Here is a 22,920-nt window from a genome sequence, read left to right as displayed (position 1 = left end):
GGGGGGAGAGAGAGAATGGGGGGTGGGAGAGAGAGAGAATGGGGGGGGGGAGAGAGAGAGAATGGGGGGGGGAGAGAGAGAATGGGGGGGGGGAGAGAGAGAGAATGGGGGGGGGGTAGAGAGAGAGAATGGGGGGGAGAGAGAGAGAATGGGGGGGGGGAGAGAGAGAGAATGGGGGGGGGGAGAGAGAGAGAATGGGGGGGGGAGAGAGAGAGAATGGGGGGGGGGAGGAGAGAGAGAATGGGGGGGGGGAGGAGAGTGAGAGAGAATGGGGGGGGGAGAGAGAGAATGGGGGGGGGGAGAGAGAGAATGGGGGGGGAGAGAGAGAATGGGGGGGGAGAGAGAATGGGGGGGGGAGAGAGAATGGGGGGGGGGAGAGAGAATGGGGGGGGGGAGAGAGAATGGGGGGGAGAGAGAATGGGGGGGGGAGAGAGAATGGGGGGGGGGAGAGAGAATGGGGGGGGAGAGAGAATGGGGGGGAGAGAGAAGGGGGGGCAGTGTGGGTCAGTGAGTACAGGGGGTGGGGGGAATAGGGGGGCAGTGTGGGTCAGTGAGTACAGGGGGTGGGGGGAATGGGGGGGCAGTGTGGGTCAGTGAGTACAGGGGGTGGGGGGAATGGGGGGGCAGTGTGGGTCAGTGAGTACAGGGGGTGGGGGGAATGGGGGGGCAGTGTGGGTCAGTGAGTACAGGGGGTGGGGGGAATGGGGGGGCAGTGTGGGTCAGTGAGTACAGGGGGTGGGGGGAATGGGGGGGCAGTGTGGGTCAGTGAGTACAGGGGGTGGGGGGAATGGGGGGGGCAGTGTGGGTCAGTGAGCACAGGGGGTGGGGGGGGGCAGTGTGGGTCAGTGAGCGCAGGGGGTGGGGCACATATGCGCTGTACAGTTACAAAAGAAGGAAGCAAATTCCAGCACAGGAACAGGCCCTCCGGCCCTCCAATCCTGCACTGACCATGCTGCCCGAGTGAACTAAAACCCCCTACCCTTCCGGGGACCATATCCTCGATTGAACCTTAGAGATTTACAGCATGGAAACAGGCCCTTCGGCCCAACTTGTCCATGCCGCCCTTTTTTAAAACCCCTAAGCTGATCCCAATTGCCCGCATGTGGCCCATGTCCCTCGATACTTATCTTACCCATCTACCTGTCTAAATGCTTTTTAAAAGTAAAATTGTACCGGCCTCTACTACTACCTCTGGCAGCTTGTTCCAGACACTCACCACCCTCTGGGTGAAAAAATTGCCCCTCTGGACCCTTTTGTATCTCTCCCCTCTCACCTTAAACCTGTGCTAAACCTCAGTGACTCTATGACTCTAAGTAGTTAGCTAGTTTTAGACTCCCCTACCTTTGGGAAAAGATATTGACTATCTAGCTGATCTGTGCCCCTCATTATTTTATAGACCACTGTAAGATCACCCCTCAGCCTCCTACACTCCAGAGAAAAAGTCCCAGTCTATCCAGCCTCTCCTTATAACTCAAACCATCAAGTCCTGGTAGCATCTTAGTAAATCTTTTCATAGAACATAGAAAACTACAACACAAACAGGCTCTTTGGCCCACAAGTTGCGCCGATTACATCTTTACCTACTAGGCTTACCTATAACCCTCAATCCTATTAAGTCCCATGTACTCAATAAGCTACTTAAAAGACCTCATTGAATCCGCCTCCACCACCACTGATGGCAGCCGATTCCACTCACTCACCACCCTCTGAGTGAAAAACATACCCCTGACACCTCCTCTGTACCTGCTCCCCAGCACCTTAAACCTGTCCCTGTTTTCTAGTTTAATAATACCCTTTCTATAATCGGGTGACCTGAACTGGACACAGTACTTTAAATAGCATGACGTGCAGGGCTCTGGGGGAAGACATAGAAACATAGAAACTAAAGCAGGAGGAGGCCATTCGGCCCTTCCAGCCTGCTCCACCATTCACTTTGATCATGGCTGATCATCGAATTCAATATCCTGACTCCCCCCCCCCCACCACCACACCCCCCCCCCCCCATACCCCTCAATCCCTTTAGCCCCGAGAGCAAAATCTAATTTATTTGTGAAATCACACACCATTTTGGCCTCAGCTACTTTCTGTGGGAGTGAATGCCACACATTCACCACCCTCTGGGTGAAGAAGTTTCTCCTCACCTCAGTTCTAAAAGGTTTATTCCTTATCCTCAAACTCTGACCCCTAGTTCTGGACTCCCCCCACCATCGGGAACATTCTTTCTGAATCTACCCTGTCTAACCCTGTTAGAATTTTAGAAGTTCCTATGCGATCCCCTCTCACTGGCACTAATTGGATAGCTCTTCCAAAGAGCAAGCACACACACAATGGGCTGAATAGCCTTGTTCTCTGTTATCTTTGGACAACACCGTTCACACTGAAAGTCCTTTAAAACTCCACACTAGTGTCTCCTTTAATAAACCAGCCCCCCTGGACATAAACTCTGCTGCTACTGTTTGTGAAATCGTGAGAAAGAATCTGTTTATGTTTACGTCTTTCTACGCTCATCAGTTAAACCCAGCTTGTTAACTCTGTGGACCATGGACGTCAGAACAGAGATAACTGGTCTGAAACATCTTGTAGCACGCTGATAGGAGAGGGTCCCAAAAATAGGTATGAGGTTATTGACAAGTCATGTTGCAGCTTTATAGAACCTTAGTTAGGCCACACTTGGAATATAGTGTTCAATTCTGGTCGCCACACTACCGGAAGGATGTGGAGGCTTTGGAGAGGGTACAGAAAAGATTTACCAGGATGTTGCCTGGTATGGAGGGCATTAGCTGTGAGGGGAGGTTGGAGAAACTTGGTTTGTTCTCACTGGAACGATGGAGGTTGAGGGGAGACCTGATAGAAGTCTACAAGATTGTGAGAGACACGGACAGAGTGGATAATCAGAAGCTTTTTCCCAGGGTGGAAGAGTCAATTACTAGGGGGCACAGGTTTAAGGTGCAAGGGGCAAGGTTTAAAGGAGATGTACGAGGTAGATTTTTTACACAGAGGGTGGTGGGTGCCTGGAACTCACCACCAGGGGAGGTAGTGGAAGCAGATACAAATGTGAGTTTTAAGGGGTGTCTTGACAAAGACATGAACAGGGTGGAAATGGAGGGATATGATTCCCAGAAGTGTAGGGGGTTTTAGATTTAGGGGATGGCACGGTAGCACAGTGGTTAGCACTGCTGTTTCACAGCTCCAGGGATCTAGGTTTGATTCTCAGCTTGGGTCATTCTCTGTGCGGTTTGCACATTCTCCCCATGTCTGTGTGGGTTTCCGCTGGGTGCTCCGGTTTCTTCCCGCTGTCTGAATGACGTGCTGGTTAGGTGGGTTGACTAGAACAGGCACCAGAGTGTGGTGAGTAGGGAAATTTCACAGTAACTTCATTGCAGTGTTAATGTAAGCCTTACTTGGGACTAATAAATTAAACTTTAAACGTTAGTTCAGTGGGCAGTGCAGGCTTGGAGGGCTGAAGGGCCTGTTCCTGTGCTGTAATTTTCTTTGTTCTTTGAATGAGGATGTTTATAAAATTAGTTCAGCAAGAAACAGTATAGCTTATATAGAATAACACAGTATATACAGCACAGACACAGCTCATTCAGACTAACATCCCCATCTCAGCCAATTTCGTTACACAAAATGAAGAATGTGAAAGCATTGGAGAGAGTCCAGAAAAAACATATCAGGAAAGCGATTCTAAGGGTACAGAACTCCAGTTACGGAGTTAGATTGGAGAATTTCAGATTGCTTTCCTTCCAGAAGGTGGAAAGAAGGTGTAATTGAGGTGTCCAAAAACAAATAGGTTATGGCGCAGAGAGACTGGGAGAAACTGTTCCCATTGGTGAAAGGATCGATAATTAGCAAAATAATTAGCAAAACTGACTTGGGGAGAAACAGTCACACCGAGAGAGTGATTAGGATCTGGAATGCACTGTCAGAGAGTGTGGTGGAGACAGATTCACACAGCGAGTGGTTAGGATCAGGAATTTACTGTCTGAGAGTGTGGTGGAGACAGATTCACACAGCGAGTTCTTAGGATCCGGAATGTACTGTCTGAGAGTGTGGTGGAGGCAGATTCACACAGCGAGTGGTTAGGATCAGGAATTTACTGTCTGAGAGTGTGGTGGAGACAGATTCACACAGCGAGTTCTTAGGATCCGGAATGTACTGTCTGAGAGTGTGGTGGAGGCAGATTCACACAGCGAGTGGTTAGGATCAGGAATGTACTGACTGAGAGTGTGGTGGAGACAGATTCACACAGTGAATGGTTAGGATCTGGAATGCACTGTCTGAGAGTGTGGTGGAGACAGATTCACACAGCGAGTGGTTAGGGTCTAGAATGTACTGTCTGAGAGTGTGGTGGAGACAGATTCACACAGTGAGTGGTTAGGATCAGGAATGTACTGTCTGAGAGTGTGGTGGAGAGAGATTCCATCGAGATATTTCAAAGGGAATTAGACAGTTATCTGAACAGGAACAATAAGCATGGTTATGGGCAGAAGACAGGAGAATATCACAAAGTGAATTGTTCACTCGCAGAGCCGGTGCAGACATGATGGGCTGAGTGGCCTATTTCTGGGCTGTAACAGCACTGTAACTGTGTTACCCTGAGTATATTCACTAATATACAATGTGTTTGACTCCCTGCCTCCCTGACACAATACTGCAGCTGTCGATAACATTCCTACATATTTCCCACATACAATGTGGTCCCACCGCCCACATTTCACCTCAACAGCTGGTTGTCCTGGTCCCAGATTTTCAGAATCCCATCTCTGCTGTTGGAGGCAAATATCTTCAGCTCTGGACTCGTGCACAGTCCTGAAGGGGAAAGAAAGGGGTGACAGCAGGTTAGGATTGGGAGGCTAGTGTGTGGCCAGAGGCGAGGTATCTGTGACATTCGGAGGAGGCATCGTCCCATTTCACACCCATTTGGTGCCGGCAGACTGACCCATCAGGCTGGTCACCACACCAGGGTGACCAGATGGTAATATCTAAACACCTCACCCGCCTGACCCTAGCACCTACCGGTCACTCACAGCCAGAGGTCTGGCAAGGCCAGCAGTTATTGCCACATTCCTCAGTCACAGTAGTTGTTCCCATCGGTGCAGGGAACGAAATCCAGATGACACAGGGTCCAGATACATGGCAAACGTGGCAATGACATTATCAGAAAACACTTTGTCACACAGCGAGTGGTTCGGATCAGGAATGTACTGTCTGAGAGTGTGGTGGACACAGATTCACACAGCGAGTGGTTCAGATCAGGAATGTACTGTCTGAGAGTGTGGTGGACACAGATTCACACAGCGAGTGGTTCAGATCAGGAATGTACTGTCTGAGAGTGTGGTGGACACAGATTCACACAGCGAGTGGTTCAGATCTGGAATGTACTGTCTGAGAGTGTGGTGGAGACAGATTCACACAGTGAGTGGTTAGGATCAGGAATGTACTGTCTGAGAGTGTGGTGGACACAGATTCACACAGCGAGTGGTTCGGATCAGGAATGTACTGTCTGAGAGTGTGGTGGAGACAGATTCACACAGTGAGTGGTTAGGATCAGGAATGTACTGTCTGAGAGTGTGGTGGAGACAGAGTCAACTTGGGCAGTATCTGAATAGGAAGAGTGTGCAGCTTTACAGGGTGAAGGCTGTGGAATGACGCTGGGTAAAATGCTCCGAAGGAAAGTCAGTGATGACATTGAATGGCCTCCTTTTGCACAGTAACAGTTCTGCAATAGATCAAAGTCAACTTTGTTCAAAGGGAATGGAGTTCCGTTTCGCTCGAAAAATATATTGCATCAGCGAGGTTTCCTTTAAACACATCAATATCTAATATAATTGCACTGAGAATATTTGATGGGGACAGTATAGAGGGAGCTTTACTCTGTATCTAACCCCGTGCTGTACCTGTCCTGGGAGTGTTTGATGGGGGACAGTGTAGAGGGAGCTTTATTCTGTATCTAACCCTGTGCTGTACCTGTCCTGGGAGTGTTTGATGGGGACAGTGTAGAGGGAGCTTTACTCTGTATCTAACCCCGTGCTGTACCTGTCCTGGGAGTGTTTGATGGGGACAGTGTAGAGGGAGCTTTACTCTGTATCTAACCCCGTGCTGTACCTGTCCTGGGAGTGTTTGATGGGGACAGTGTAGAGGGAGCTTTACTCTGTATCTAACCCCGTGCTGTACCTGTCCTGGGAGTGTTTGATGGGGGGACAGTGTAGAGGGAGCTTTACTCTGTATCTAACCCCGTGCTGTACCTGTCCTGGGAGTGTTTGATGGGGGACAGTGTAGAGGGAGCTTTACTCTGTATCTAACCTCGTGCTGTCCCTGTCCTGGGAGTGTTTGATGGGGACAGTGTAGAGGGAGCTTTACTCTGTATCTAACCCCGTGCTGTACCTGTCCTGGGAGTGTTTGATGGGGACAGTGTAGAGGGAGCTTTACTCTGTATCTAACCCCGTGCTGTCCCTGTCCTGGGAGTGTTTGATGGGGACAGTGTAGAGGGAGCTTTACTCTGTATCTAACCCCGTGCTGTACCTGTCCTGGGAGTGTTTGATGGGGACAGTGTAGAGGGAGCTTTACTCTGTATCTAACCCTGTGCTGTACCTGCCCTGGGAGTGTTTGATGGGGACAGTGTAGAGGGAACTTTACTCTGTATCTAACCCCGTGCTGTCCCTGTCCTGGGAGTGTTTGATGCGGAGACAGTGTAGAGGGAGCTTTACTCTGTATCTAACCCCGTGCTGTACCTGTCCTGGGAGTGTTTGATGGGGGGACAGTGTAGAGGGAGCTTTACTCTGTATCTAACCCCGTGCTGTACCTGTCCTGGGAGTGTTTGATGGGGACAGTGTAGAGGGAGCTTTACTCTGTATCTAACCCTGTGCTGTACCTGCCCTGGGAGTGTTTGATGGGGACAGTGTAGAGGGAACTTTACTCTGTATCTAACCCCGTGCTGTCCCTGTCCTGGGAGTGTTTGATGGGGGGACAGTGTAGAGGGAGCTTTACTCTGTATCTAACCCCGTGCTGTACCTGTCCTGGGAGTGTTTGATGGGGGGGACAGTGTAGAGGGAGCTTTACTCTGTACCTAACCCCATGCTGTACCTGTCCTGGGAGTGTTTGATGGGACTCTGTATTTTAAACGTGATTTCTTACCGATAATTTCATTCTTGTGGTCATTGTTGGGATGATGGTCTTTGCGAATTTTCTTCCTCAGGTCGTACAGGACGATGGTATGAACAGCGGTGCTGAAATTCTGCAGTGCCACCACACAGAGCTGCTTCATTATACACAGGTGGGTGGCAGCATGGGCACTGTATAAATTCATTAAGAGGCTGAGGGATTCCAGTGCGTACGGGAAAACACGCCACACCTTGATTGTGTTGTCCTCACCTGTAACGGGAAGTACAACCGTCAGGTGAACAAGATAACTCTCAACAAATTACCAACTGTCTTCTCTTCCTCCGTCTCTAATGCTAAAGCTTGTTGGCGTTGTGAGAAAGCGTTGCTTCAATTCCTCAGTTCCTCCCCTCTGCTCCTCTGTCCCCAACAATCCACTACCCAGTTCCCGCATTTCAGCCTTCCCATGATCCCCCTAAATGGGCTGTTCACCCTTGAGTGGCATCACATAGAAGATAAAACACTACAGCACAAACAGGCCCTTCGGCCCACAAGTAAATCTGGCGTAAATCCTGACCCTCACCCTGCCAAACTGCTCAACCTCTGAAGTATTGGTGCTGTGGTATCACTTTAAGAGGATGTATAAAGGGAGTGTATTGGTCAGTGTGGAACCAGGAGGTAAAGCAGCATATGATGAGCAGTTAGTGCAGTAGTGAATAATGGAGGTTGCAGAGACCCTACAGTGGTCCTGTTTGTTGAACTATCCTGCAATGTGTGTGTAGATAATAAATATATATTAGTTGTAGCCTTCAAATCAATCAAACCCACACACAGTTCATTAATCCGGCCCAGAGGGGCAATTGTTTTCACACAGAGGGTGGTGAGTGTCTGGAATGAGCTGCCAGAGGCAGTAGTAGAGGTGGGTACAATTTTGTCTCTTAAAAAGCATTTAGATAGTTACATGGGTAAGGTGGGTATAGAGGGACTAAAAGCAGGCAATTGGGATTAGCTTAGGGGTTTAAAAGAAAGGACAGCATGGACAGGTTGGGCTGAAGGGCCTGTTTCCCTGATGACTCTAGGACTCTTATGACTTAGTGTGTGATTACTGAGTTTGTATGAAGGAGTCAGAAATACAACATGGTGGCACTGTGAATTTGGAGATAATAGGGAGAGCCACAGATCTTGTTCCATAAGATTGGCTTCAATAAAGAGGCTGTTCTGGGCATTGTCCTCTTGATAGCCTTTGTCCAAAGAGCTGAATGCCTGGGGGTGAGGTGAGAGTTACTGCCCTTAACATCAAGGCCACATTCTACTGAGTCTGACATCAAGGAGCTCCAGCAACACTGGAATCATTGGGAATCGGGGAAAACTCTCTGCTGGTTGGAGTCATACCCAGAACAAAGTAAGATGGTTGTGTGGTTGGGTGTCAATCATCTCAGTTCCAGGACATCAGTGCAGGAGTCCCTCAGGGTTAGTGTCCTCGGCACAACCATCTTCAGCTGCTTCACAATGACCTTCCCTTCGTCACAAGGTTAGGAGTGGGAATGTTCACTGATTATTGCACTGTCAATGGATCAAACTCCCTCCCTAACAGCGCTGTGGGCGTACCTACACTACATGTTCTGCAGCGATCCATGAAGGCAGCTCACCACCAGCTTGTCGAGAGCAATGAGGGATGGGTAATGAGTGCTGTCCTAGTCAGCCCACTCACATCCTGTAAAAAAGTATTGAAATCCTGGGAGGTAGAGACATCCAACAGACGGCACTTTAGAGAAGGCTGGACACTTGATTGGTGGGATTGCTGGATTGCGAGTGGTTAAGGAGCATTGTGACCAGGTTGTGCAGTTGGTTGGGAATTGGACGGGGTCATTGGGACATTGTCAGGTATCATTCCCACACAATTGGCCAAAAGATGCACAAAGCAGAGAAGCAGCACCACTGGGATGAGTGTGGTGAGAAACCTGAACGGCAGCCAGGAATAACACGGGAAGAGAATGACTAAAAGCTTTGCTAATCTCTCACAGAGAGGTTACAAATCCACCTCAGTAAAAGACAGAACATCAGCAACATGTCCACCAAATTCTCCAGCAAGAATTGGAAGGCCACAAATATCTGATTCCAAATGTGTTTGGCCTTTGAAACAAAGGATGGAATTTATGCATTTTAGATTTATCCATCAGGAACCGGATAAACAAGCAGTGAAAAGAAAGGTAGGCATTAGGAAAAAGGGATAGACATAGAAACATAGAAAATAGGGGCAGAAGTAGGCCATTTGGCCCTTCGAGCCCACACCACTATTCAATATGATCATGGCTGTTCATGCACTTCCAGTATCCCACTCCCACTTTCTCTCTCTACTCCTTGATCCCTTGCGTCACACTCCGGCTCCCTCTTGAACTTTCTTTACTCAGAGGGTAGTAAGGGCGTGGAATGCCCTGCCTGCAGCAGTTGTGGACTCGCCAACTTTAAGGGCATTCAAATGGTCAGTGGATAGGAATATGGATAACATTGGAATAGTTTAGGTTAGAGGGTCATTAGATTGGTTCCACTGGTCGGCGCAACATCGAGGGCCGAAGGGCCTGTACTGCGCTGTAATGTTCTACGTTCTATGAACGTATCTAATGAACCGGCCCCAACAGCTTTCTGTGGTCGAGAATTCCCCAGGTTCACAGCTCACTGAGTGAAGAAGTTCTTCCTCATCTCAGTCCTGATTCTTAGACTGTGACCCCAAGTCCTGGACTTGCCCAACATCAGGAACATTCCTCTCACATCTAGCCTGTCCGATCCCATCAGGATTTTTTATGTTTCCATGAGATCCAGTCTCATTCTTCTAAATTCCAGTGAGTACAAGGGTGCGTAGGATCAACACATCTGCTGGCACTAGTTGCAGCTACCATAGAAAGATAAGAACTCGGAGTAGGAGGAGGCCATTCAGCCCCTCGAGCCAGCTCCACCATTCAATACAATCATGACTGATCTCAACTCCACTTTCCTGCCTGTTCTCCATAATCCTTCATCCCATTTAGATGACCTCACACTTAACCACGTTAAACTCCATCTGCCAAATTTTGGCCCAGTGGTATATGGGCAGAGAATGAACAAGATGTCTGTCAAGGCAGTGAGGATGAGTAAAGCATGCTAGGATTGGCAACTACTCCAACACAAAAAGATTCTCACATCCTCATGAGGTTCCACCGCATTCTTCTTCCAAAACTGCAACAGACTTATTTACTATCCATGGCAATGCTTCAATATCCAAGAAGCCTGGTCACCTGTGGAAGTATCTGAAGTGTGCAGTGAACCTAGAGTCTACGGGGCCACGAGACTGAACGAGACAACATGTTGAACAAGCAGAAGCCAATGCAGAGCTCCCAGCATTCCAACTGCGTCTGCAACACTCCCAGAGATGAACTCAGAAAGTGAAATTACAGAAAACTACCACGTAAACAATCCAAAAACACCTGGGAATGCCAACGTATCTCCAGTTAGGAACACTGAAGTGAAGTCTCAATGTGGGACTTTAATACCACCATCAGGACTCTGGGAGGATTAGTAAACTATCTGTATATTATACAAATCCTTCAATCTCATCAATTAAGAGTTCACAGTTTTTGTAACCTGTTCATTTATTGTGTACTCCTTATCGTGGAAGAAAATATGGGATAAGACTATAAGATATAAGAGCAGAATTAGGCCATTCAGCCCATCAAGTCTGCTCCACCATGCAATCATGGCTGATCTGATTCTCATCCCCATTCTCTTGCCTTCACCCAGTAAACCTTGATCCCCTTATTGATCAAGAACCTATCTGTCTCTGTCTTAAAGACACTCAATAACCCGGCCTCCACAGCCTTCTGCGGCAAAGAGTTCCACAGATTCCCCACTCTCTGGCTGAATAAATTCCTCCTCACCTCTGTTTTAAAGGATCGTCCCTTTAGCCTGAGGTTGTGCCCTCTGGTTCTAGTTTTTCCTACTAGTGGAAACACCCTCTCCACATCCACTCTATCCAGGCCTCGCAGTATCCTGTAAGTTTCAATTAGATCCCTCCTGATCCTTCTAAACGCCAACGCATACAGACCCAGAGACCTCAACCATTCCTCATATAACAGGCTCTTCATTCCAGGGATCGTTCTTGTGAACCAGATGTTGTGATATTGTTAAGAGCTGGAGATGGTTTTAAGTAAGTTATATGTGTATTAGGAATAAGTTACAGCTTTAAGTTTAATTTATATTTTTTATTTTGAGAAGGGTAGAGCCTGGATCTTGGTTTCACCTTCAGGGTGAAGACAGCAGCTTTGGGGCTCTGGTTTCATACCTGCATTTTCATGAGGTTTTATGACTCTTGAAAGGTTGGCAGCTTAAAGTAGAAATATCTGTGCTGTTGCCTAGTACAAGGGCCCAAAGAGAGACTCCCAGAGACACCAGGAGAAAAGGAAAGCAGTTTTAGTTCAGTTGGTACATGGATTTAGAGGGTGAAAATAGATATGTCCCAGAGACAGGGAATGGGTCAAAAAGAGATCCCAAGAAAACCCTGTGGTCAAAAAAGGGCTAGGTCCTGTTAAGTGAAAGTGAAGAGCAGAAGGAAAGACTCGGAGTTAATGAGACAGAGCAGGAGAGAGAAGATTTGGAACAAGGTGGCCTTGTGAGATCCCTGAAGATCTGAAATGAAAGTCAAAGGTTGGTGACTCCTTACTACAGAAATGTGAAACCGCCTTGGCACAGCCAAACGCCTGAGAATGTGTGAAGGGTGAAGCCTGTATGCATATAAAGATCCCAGAGAGGAGCTCATCAGAAGGAGGGTACAAACCCTTGGAGGTGGATCCTGGTTAGAGATGTCCAAGGGGAAGTGTCATTTGGGGGAGAATTTGAAGGTGAGTTCTTTGAATGTGAAGATTAGGATCTCTTGGGAGAGGAACAGAGTTTTCCTGAGGCTAGCTGACCTATGGTGTGACAAGCATTGGAGGGAGAATGAGAAATCCCTAGACACTGCTTTATGCGGCATCTATCACTTGGTGTTGGCGAGTGAGGTGTCTGACCATCGTTTGGCTATTGGTTTCCATTGACTGCATACCTTGCATGGTAACATTTTTCTTATTCATTTGTGGGACATGGGCATCACTGGCTGGGCCAACATTTATTGCCCATCCCTAACTGTCCTTGTTGAGAGGGCAACTGTAAGTCAACCACATTGCTGTGGCTCTGGAGTCTCATGTAGGCCAGACTGCGTAAAGGCAGCAGATTTCCTTTACTGAGAGACATTAGTGAACCAGATGGATTTTTCTGACAATGGTTTCGTTGTCATCAGTAGATTCTTAATTCCAGATTCTTTCTTATGGAATTCAAATTCCACCCTCTGCCGTGGCGGGATTCGAACCCAGGTTCCCAGAACATTCGCTGAGTTCCTGGATTAACAGTCTAGTGATAATACCACTAGGCCATTGCTTCTCTGTAAGATCATTTTAGTAATTTGTGTTATCTATAAATTTGTATATATTTGTAAAGTTAGAGTTGGAATGAAGGCATGTAATGTATCTTTTCTTGTTTACTATTATATTTATATAGATAGTCAACACCTTTTCTCAAAGGTAGGGGGAATCCAAACCTAGGGGCACTAAGATGAGAGGGGAGAGATACAAAAGTGTCCAGAGGGGCAATTTCTTCACAACGGAACAAGCTGCCAGAAGTAGTAGTAGAGACGGGTACAATTTTGTCTTTTAAAAAGCATTTAGATAGTTACATGGATACGATGGGTATAGAGGGATATGGGCCAAATGTGGCCAACTGGGACTAGCTTAGTGGTAATAACAAAAGGGCAGAATGGATAGGTTGGACCTGTTTTCATGCTGTAAACCTCTACGACTCTATTCTTTTGTAAAACTGACTCCTGTCTCTCTGTTCAGTCACTGTCTGTGATGACTTCAGCCAGGCTAATGAGCTTGGCTTGCTAGAGTATGATCTACCTGTTGAGTAATAATGACCCGTTAGGTCAGATGGTTAGAGTGTGGTGCTAATAAGGCCTTTGTTGCAGGTTTGAACTCTGTCCCGACCAATCCTGCACTCAACGTTCAGAGACTATTTCCTCGGGTGGGTGTAGCTGTTACTAGGGGGCATAACTATAAGGTTCATGGTGGGAGATATAGGAGGGATGTCCGAGGTAGATTCTTTACTCAGAGAGTGGTTGGGGTGTGGAATAGACTGCCTGCATGGAGTCGTGATGTGGAGATGCCGGAGTTGGACTGGGGTAAACACAGTGAGAAGTCTGACAACACCAGGTTTAAGTCCAACTGATTTAGTGGAGTCTTATAGTGGAGTCGAACACTTTAGGAACTTTCAAGTGGTTATTGGATAGGCACATGGAGCACACCAGAATGATAGGGAGTGGGATAGCTTGATCTTGGGTTTGGACACAGCTCAGCACAACATCGAGGGCCGAAGGGCCTGTACTGAGCTGTCCTGTTCTATGTTCTATTAACCACTTAACCGACCAGTTTTGCACCCAACTATTTCGGGCACCTGGTGAGGAGAAGGGCAGGTCGGGATGGCGACCTCCTCATGAACCTGGTGAGGCGCACCATCAACAGGTCCAGGCAGCGGGCGAACGATGGGGCCATCCATCCTGGCTGTCTGCCCCTCTACCGCAACTGTATTCACGGCCAGGTGTCCCTGGAGAGGGAGCGTGCAGTGTCCACGGGCGCTGTTGACGCCTGCTGGGCACCGCAGGGGCTGGGGTGCATTACTGACCCCAATAATCACATTTTAATTTGATGTTTTAAGTTTCCGTTCTACTTTGTCCCCTTCCTTTTGGGGAACTGCCCCTTTCTGAGTTGTTCCTCAGTTAATTTGATTTTGTATAATTGGTTGGTACTTGAAAAGAGATACTTAATGAATCCTAATTGATGGTTAAATCAGGGAGTCTCGTGCTCCCTATTTAAAGCAGGTGTGTCAGACTCCCTGCCTGCATTCAGCAGAGAACAACTGGAGAGCTGGCTGTGTACGGATATATGGTGTAAATAAAGTAACTTGGTGACGGGACTTTTGCCTCCGTGGGGTTAATACACTGCCCTCCACATTTCTAAACAAACTTGAAATGTTTGGATCTATTAAGCCGGCTTACATTCTGGAATCTGATTTATTCAGTAATGACATCAGCCTTGGATCACAACAATATCTCTTTCAGAGGATATGTAAATATTGCAGATGTATCATCGAGGAGCCAGGGTACAAACAGAGCATGGCCAGGAGTCCGTTCCTGCTGCTGTAGTTGCAGTTGTCGCAGTATTGTTCACTGCTGAATCCTATAGTAGGGAGTTTGTTGTACTATCCTCTCGTATGTATTTACCACATTGCCATTCCTTCACTGTCAGTGGGTCCAAATTAACTCACATTCAATATCTCCCCCTCCCCCGAACCTCGGTCCAGCCCAGCTTTCACTCCAGTCTGAAGTGGATTCCTGACACCAGGTAGATAAAGCTCAGTGGTGAAGATTGGTAAGGTGACATTGTTTGTGTTTCCCCCGTGACAGATATGGGCTGATGTCCAGGGTGTTTTAAAATTCTTCACCGGACGGGGTATCAAGTATAAAAGTTGGCAAATAATGTTACAGTTGTAGAAAATGTTGGTTAGGCCACATTTGGAATACTGTGTCCAAATTTGGTCACCACACTCGCAGGAGGATGTGGAGGCTTTGGAGAGAGTGCGGAGAAGGTTTACCAGGATGTTGCCTGGTATGGAAGGTATTAGCAATGAGGAGAGGTGGAATAAACTGGGATTGTTCTCCTTGGAAAGACAGAGGCTGAGGGGATAACCTGATACAAGTTTATAAAATTATGAGGGAAATAGATAAAGTGGACAGTTGGAAGCTTTTTCCCAGGGCAGAAATGACAATGACAAGGGGGTTACAAGTTCAAGGTAAGGGGGGAAAGGGTCAGTGGAGGTGTGTGGGGACAGTTTTTTACACAGGGGGTCGTGGGGGCCTGGAATGCACTGCCAAGTGAGGTCATTGAGGCAAATATATTACTTGTCTGGATAGACACATGAACAGGCAGGGAATAGAGGGATACAGGAGGCTGGGCTAGATGGGACAACGCGACCAGCAGAGGCTTGGAGGGCTGAAGGGCCTGTTCCTGTGCTGGTTCTTTGTATTTATGGCCTGTGGCTGTTCATGGTTAGACCAGCATTTATTACCCATCCCTAATTGCCCCTTCAGAAGGTGCTGGGGAGCTGCCTTCACTGCCCATCCCTAATTGCCCCTTCAGAAGGTGCTGGGGAGCTGCCTTCACTGCCCATCCCTAATTGCCCCTTCAGAAGGTGCTGCTGAGCTGCCTTCTTGAGCCGCTGCAGTTCCTGAGGTGTAGGTACACCCACAGTGCTGTTAGGGAGGGAGTTCCAGGATTCTGACCCAGTGACAGTGAAGGAACGGCCGATATATTTCCAAGGAGTTGGAAAGTTCAGTAATTATGTGAAGCCAAGATAAAGCACAAGTTTGGTTTTGCTGATTGTTTTATTCGCTGTGTCACTTTCACAACACCTGGAATTTGGGAAAGACACAAGGTCTTTGAAAATGGGAATGAGGAGAGATTCCTTCACTCAGAGGGTTGTGAATCTGTGGAATTCACTGCCCCAGAGAGCGGTGGATGCCGGGACAGTGAACAAGTGTAATTCGGGTTTGGAACGCGTTACATGAAAGGACAGGAAATACAACATCAGCCTGTGAAAGGGAGATACACCAACAGGTGAAGGAGAAGTTGCTGTGGTATGGGGAAGGAACAGGAGGGTGCAACTCTACAGTAACGTCATGATGGGACGAATGGCCCTGTGTTGTACCGATCTTTCCAAACCGAATGACAAAGGCAGTTTACCTGAGGTTAGAAGGTGCTGGTTCTCAGGGTCAGCTACCAGGGTTAACACTCGCCCCGAGTCGTGGGCTTGCACCTGGTATTGGGTAACCCCAGACATCCAATCCAAGACTGACAGGAACCCATTCATGTGAGCAACAATCGGCAGGAACCTTCAAAACGAGAGGACAAAGACATCAACCAGAGCTCAAACTAACACCAACCAGGGGTGACACAAAGTCCCCTGTCATCAGTGGCATGTACCCCCTCAACCCCCATCACCCCACCATGTCAAGCAGCTGAGTCTGGGTACCACTCCCTCACCCACCCTGCTGCTCCCCACAGCAACTCCCTTCTGAGAGATATTGCCTGACAGCTGCCAACTCATTGGCATCTCAACTAGATGGAGGTCAAAGCCAAGACCAAGTTTGATTGACTTTTGTCCAGCATCGACTGATATGGATCAAAGGCAGGTACTGACCCTCTGACAGTGCAGCACTCCCTCAGCACTGACCCTTTGACAGTGCGGCGCTCCCTCTGCACTGACCCTCTGACAGCGCGGCACTCCCTCAGCACTGACCCTCTGACAGCGCGGCACTCCCTCAGCACTGACCCTCTGACAGCGCGGCACTCCCTCAGCACTGACCCTTTGACAGCGCGGCACTCCCTCAGCACTGACCCTCTGACAGCGCGGCGCTCCCTCAGCACTGACCCTCCGACAGTGCGGCGCTCCCTCAGCACTGACCCTCCGACAGTGCGGCGCTCCCTCGGCACTGACCCTCCGACAGTGCGGCGCTCCCTCGGCACTGACCCTCCGACAGTGCGGCACTCCCTCAGTACTGACCCTCCGACAGTGCGGCACTCCCTCAGTACTGACCCTCCGACAGTGCGGCACTCCCTCAGCACTGACCCTCTGACAGTGCGGCACTCCCTCAGTACTGACCCTCTGACAGTGCGGCACTCCCTCAGCACTGACCCTCTGACAGTGCGGCACTCCCTCAGTACTGACCCTCTGACAGTGCGGCACTCCCTCAGCACTGACCCTCTGACAGTGCGGCACTCCCGCAGCACTGACCCTCTGACAGTGCGGCACTCCCTCAGCACTGACCCTCTGACAGTGCGGCACTCCCTCAGCACTGACCCTCTGACAGTGCGGCACTCCCTCAGCACTGACCCTCTGACAGTGCGGCACTCCCTCAGCACTGACCCTCTGACAGTACGGCACTCCCTCAGCACTGACCCTCTGACAGTGCGGCACTCCCTCAGCACTGACCCTCTGACAGTGCGGCACTCCCTCAGCACTGACCCTCTGACAGTACGGCACTCCCTCAGTACTGACCCTCTGACAGTGCGGCACTCCCTCAGCACTGACCCTCTGACAGTGCGGCACTCCCTCAGCACTGACCCTCTGACAGTACGGCACTCCCTCAGCACTGACCCTCTGACAGTGCAATTCTCTATGCTGTGCCTCCCCTGCTGGATTATTGGACTCAGTTCTCTCTAATGGACCATAAACCCTGGGACACTCTGATTCCAGGGTGTGAGTGCCACCATAATCAATAGCTGAACATGTATTGCACACAAATCCCTCTCTTCTACCCCAATCCTCCAGCACTCCACCCAAAGAGTTCCCCCTCTTTATGCAACACTGGGGTGTAGTTTTGGACTGCACCCCTTGGTGTGGGACTGCCCCAGAGTTCAGGAAGCCTCTGAGATCTTTCTCCAGTTTGTTCCCAGTTATCCAGATCACAGAATCCCTACAGTGCAGAAGGAGGTCATTCAGCCATCAACTCTGTACTGACCATAATCCCACCCAAGATCTATCCCCGTCACCCCACATATTTACCCTGTTAATCCCCCTGACACGAAGGGGCAATTTAGCATGGCTAATGCACGTAACCCGGACATCTTTGGATTGTAGGAGGAAACTGGAGCACCCAGAGGAAACCCAGGCAGACACGGAGCGAACGTGCAGACTCCACACAGACAAGGCGGAAATCGAACCCGGGTTTCTGGTGCTGTGAGGCAGCAATGTGAACCACTGTGTCACCGTGCTGCTCTGGATCCCTGGCGCTGTGAGGCAGCAATGTGAACCACTGTGTCACCGTGCTGCTCTGGATCCCTGGTGCTGTGAGGCAGCAATGTGAACCACTGTGTCACCGTGCTGCTCTGGATCCCTGGCGCTGTGAGGCAGCAGTGCGAACCACTGTGTCACCGTGTTGCTCTGGATCCCTGGCGCTGTGAGGCAGCAGTGCGAACCACAGTGCTGCCCTAGGGATAGAAAGTGGTCAAATCCTTGTGGAGTGCATGTGCGTTACTCTTCCTCACGATGGCCAACGTCCAGTGAGCTCTTTGGCCACTGGATGTCCAATGGGGGTTTGACTTTGGGAATTCCCCAACGGTCCAGTTGCTCAAATTCCAGCCCAATATTTATCCCAATAATAACAAGACCACAGCAGACTGTCTGGTCCGATTGTGCTGCTGTTTGTGGCAGGTTGTTGCACCTCCAATGTTCCAGCAGTGACTACACTCCCAGAGACCTTCACTGGGTGAAGAGGACTTTGCAAGGTCCTTTGTGTGTCTCCTGTAGCTCACTGGGAGATATTCTCAATTCAGAACCTCAAGGTTCTGGGTTCAAATCCCCCTGCAGGGCATTAGTACACACAACTCTGGGGTTGCACTACCAGTTGTGCCATCTTTCAGGCCAGGCATCAAACTCAGGTCCCATCATGGGACCCCTACAGTGCAGAGAGAGACCATTCAGCCCATGGAGTCTGAACCAACTCTTTGACAAAGCTTCTTACCCAGGCCTAGCCCCCCCACCGCCGCCCCCCTGCAATATTTTCCTATCCACACACATTTATCCCTGCACTTTATTAATGTCACAAGTAGGTTTACATTCACACTGCAATGAAGCTACTGTGGAAATCCCCTAGTTGCCACACTCCGGCGCCTGCGGGAGAATTTAGCACGGCCAATGCAACTAACCAGCACGTCCTTCAGACTGTGGGAGGAAACTGGAGCCCCTGGAGGAAGCCCACGCAGACACGGGGAGAACGTGCAGCCCCCACACGGACAGTGACCCGAGGCTGGATTTGAACCCGGGTCCCTGTCGCTGTGAAGCAGCAGTGCCAACCCACCGTTGCACCGCTTCACTGTATTTAAAGAAGAAGAGAACTATCCTCAGTGTCCTGACCAATGTTATTTTTCAATCACTAAAGAACGAAGAACAGTGCAGCACTGGAACATCCCTAACCCTTAACCCTAACCCTTCAGCCCTCTCAGCCTGCACCGATCATGATGCCCAGCTGAACTAAAACCGTATGTACTTGCAGAGTCCGCATCCTTCCATTCCATCCTATTCATGTATTTGTCTAGTTGTCCCTTAAATGTCGCTATTGTATCTGCTCCCACCCCCTCGCAGGGCAGCGTGTTCCAGACATTCACCACCCTCTGTGTAAAAAACTTGCCTCGTACATCTCCTCTAACCTTTCCCCTTAAACCTATGTCCCCTAGTGCTTGACTTTTCTACCCTCCACTCTGTCCATGCCCCTCATAATCTTGTAAATCAGGTCACCCCTCAACCTCCATCGCTCCACTGAGAACAAACCGAGTTTCTCCAACATCTCCTCATAGCTAACGCCCTCCATACCCGGCAACATCCTGGTGAACCTCTTCTGCGCCCTCTCCAAAGCCTCCATATCCTTCTGTACCCTGCTGCCACAACTGATATAGTTTTCTGCTCATTACCACATTCATTATTGCTGATGGGAAATGGAGCTTGTTTGTGATGATGACACGAGAAAACAGAGTGGTGGTGAACAGTCCTACAGAAATACATCCTCGTGCTCCCTCTCACTCCCCTTCCCTGCCTCACCTGTCATTGTCCTTCACTCCTAAGATCCTGATCTTTTCCTCGCTTCCTGCAGATATGGCTTGCAGCCACCGGGCGTGGGTCTGCTCTGTGTCCACCATGTGTTTGTAGATACAGAAGCAGCAGAACGGTGATGCCTGAGTGCTGGCTGGCACCTTCCAACTCACCTCCATGGGGTTGGTCAGGGAATTGGCTTTGAGCAAGTCTCCTTGACTGGTCAGAGCCAGCAGAGCCTCCCGGGTCAGGCAGTAATCCAAGTCCACCGCCTGCTGCCCCTTCGACAGGAGAAGGGTGGTGATGATCTCCCCGGTGTCCGGGGAGACCAGCCGTACTGTCCCATCGGAGCAGGAGCAGGCAGCCCGTAAGGGATAGAGGCTGGCTGGGCCAGTGCTGCTCATCTTAATGACCTTCACAGGGTGTTCAGTGCAGGTGTGCTGTTTGTACAGATGTGTGATACTCCACAGATCCAACCTCTGGTCACTGTACGAGAAGATATTGTCCTCCCCGACCTCCGACCCCATACGGTTCACCTTTGCTGTCAGCTGGATCTCATCCACTTGGTCTGCCATTTCCAGGCTCCACACTCGAAGGGTCTTGTCCTCCGAGGCTGAGAGAAGGTAAGGGCCGTGGGGATAGATTGCCAGAGCGGTGATAGGACCTGCAAGAAAAAAGGCGGGGTTGGGGGAGGTGTTAGTGATGATGGTTCCCGATCTGTGTGGCCACAATAATCTGCATTTAAAAAGCACCTTGAATTTCCCAGTCTGTTTGGCAGTTTCAATATTCAATCAAATTTAACACTGAGTCACACAATGTGGACAGGTGACCAAGACCTGGGCCAAACAGCTAGACTTTAAGCTGTCATTTCAGAGGAGAGAGAGGGGAAATATCAGAGTTTGGTATCCTCTAGAATGATCTGGACAGGTTGGGAGAGTGGGCTAATCAATGGCAGATGCAGTATAATTTGGATAAATGTGAGGTTATTCACTTTGGAAACAAAAACAAGAAGACAGATTACTACCTGAATGGCTGTAAATTGGGAGAGGGGGGTGTGCAGAGGGACCTGGGTGTCCTTGTGCACCACTCACTGAAGGTAAGCGTGCAGGTACAGCAGGCGGTAAAGAAGGCAAATGGTATGTTGGCCTTCATTGTGAGAGGTTTTGAGTACAGGAACAGGGATGTGTTGTTACAATTATCCAGGGCCTTGGTGAGGCCACACCTAGAGTATTGTGAGCAGTTTTGGTCTCCTTTTCTGAGGAAGGATGTTCTTGCTCTCGCGGGAGTGCAGTGAATGTTTACCAGGCTGATTCCGGAGATGGTGGGACTGATGTATGAGGAGAGATTGACCAGGTTAGGATTGTTTTCACTGGAGTTCAGACGAATGAGGGGGGATCTCATAGAGACTTATAAAATTCTAACAGGACTAGACAGGGTAGATGCAGGGAGGATATTCCCGATGGTGGGGGAGTCCAGAACCAAGGGTCACAGTCTGAGGATTCGGGGTAGACTGTTTAGGACAGAGGTGAGGAGACATTTCTTCACCCGGTGAGTCTGTGGAATTCATTCCCACAGGAAGTAGTTGACGCCAAAACATTGAATGTATTCAAGAGGGGGCTGGATATAGCACTGGGGGTGAATGGGATCAAAGGTTATGGGGAGAAAGCAGGATGAGGCTATTGAGTTGGATGATCAGCTATGATGGTGATGAATGGGGGAGCAGGCTCGAAGGGCCGAATGGCCTCCTCCCTGCTCCGATCTTCTGTGTTTCTATGTTTAGGGTCTATGATTCCTGCCTCCTCCAATTTTAACCTTCTCTGAAACACCCCGGTTTCCATTGCTTCACCCATGGTAACCATGCCTTCAGCTATGAAGGCCCCAAACTCTGGAGTCCTGCCTCCTAGAACTGTCCAGCGCCCCCCTGGCCTAATATCACTTTGTGTGGCTCAATGTTAGACCCCCACCCCCCCACCCCACAGCATGAACTGCTCAAGATGGAGCAGAAATAACTCATCACTCATGAACAACTAAATCGAGTGGCCGAGAGGGAGGTGGCGGTGCCTCGGGATGGGTTTCTTGTCCATATTGAACACATTAACCCACTGACATGAACACAAGGAAAGCAAAGCACAGGAACAGGCCCTTCGGCCCTCCAAGCCTGCACTGACCATGCTGCCCCACCTTACGAAAACTCCCCTACCCTTCCAGTAGCCATATCCCTCCATTCCCATCCTATTCCTGTATTTGTCAAGACACCCCTTAAAACTCACTATCATATCCACTTCCACTCCCTCCCCCGGCAGCGAGTTCCAGGCACCCACCACCCTCTGTTTAAAAAATCTGCCTCGTACATCTCTTTTAAACCTTGCCCCTCACACCTTAAACCTGTGCCCCTTAGTAATTGACTCTTCCACCCTGGGAAAAAGCCTCTCAGTATCCACTCTGTCCAAGCCCATCACAATCTTGTGGACTTCTATCAGGTCACCCCTCAACCCCTATCACTCCAGTGAGAACAAACCAAGTTTCTTCAACCTCTCCTCATAGCTAATGCCCTCCATACCAGGCAACATCCTGGTAAATCTTTTCTGTACCCTCTCCAAAGCCTCCACAACGTTCTGGTTGTGTGGTAACATAATCAACCCCCATCATTTGATAAAAATCTCAGGGGTTCTCAGTCCAGAACCACTCACCTCTGTGCCCGACAAACGCCATCTGAAGATTCCAGTTTTCATCCCATATTTTGACGTTTCCATCACGCGAGGCGGTCGCCACACATCTCAGCTTCTCGAAAAGGATAATCCCTGTGATTTTCCTGATTAGGATATTATAAAGAGCTTGTGAGTTGGAGGAATCTAGCTTCAGGTGTGTGCACACACTGAGAAACAATCAGAGACTAAAGGTCACCCCGTGGCAGGACCTGACCACCACACCAAGCTCCCGGAGCACACTCATTCCATCAACACAAGTGGATGATCCAACAGAGTCTGCACTGGACTGGTGACGTTCACCAGCTGCAAGATCTATGAGTGTGTAAAACCCTTCTGAATGGTGACCTGGCCCCTGGGTCGTGACCTCCTGCATGTCCAGAACTCCATTACATAGGCAGCACGGTGGCAC

General features: G+C 49.4%; 1 protein-coding gene across 1 annotated transcript in view; it reads right to left on the bottom strand.

Moving 5' to 3' along the window:
* Positions 1–22,920, bottom strand: part of wdr97 (WD repeat domain 97) — a 109,305-nt gene that overhangs the window by 70,131 nt on the left and 16,254 nt on the right. Inside the window, exons 4-8 of the mRNA XM_080214876.1 lie at positions 22,494–22,615; positions 19,813–20,467; positions 15,960–16,108; positions 7,138–7,374; positions 4,722–4,812 (exon numbers count right to left, since the gene is read on the bottom strand). Coding sequence (XP_080071002.1) covers positions 4,722–4,812; positions 7,138–7,374; positions 15,960–16,108; positions 19,813–20,467; positions 22,494–22,615 — 1,254 coding nt within the window. The remainder of the gene's footprint in view (positions 1–4,721; positions 4,813–7,137; positions 7,375–15,959; positions 16,109–19,812; positions 20,468–22,493; positions 22,616–22,920) is intronic.

The sequence above is a fragment of the Carcharhinus amblyrhynchos genome, chromosome 2, assembly GCF_965287045.1.
Source record: "Carcharhinus amblyrhynchos chromosome 2, sCarAmb.v2.hapA, whole genome shotgun sequence".
Lineage (NCBI taxonomy): Eukaryota > Metazoa > Chordata > Chondrichthyes > Carcharhiniformes > Carcharhinidae > Carcharhinus > Carcharhinus amblyrhynchos.
Note: the sequence above shows the minus strand (reverse complement) of the source record. Positions and strands in the feature narration are given on the sequence as shown.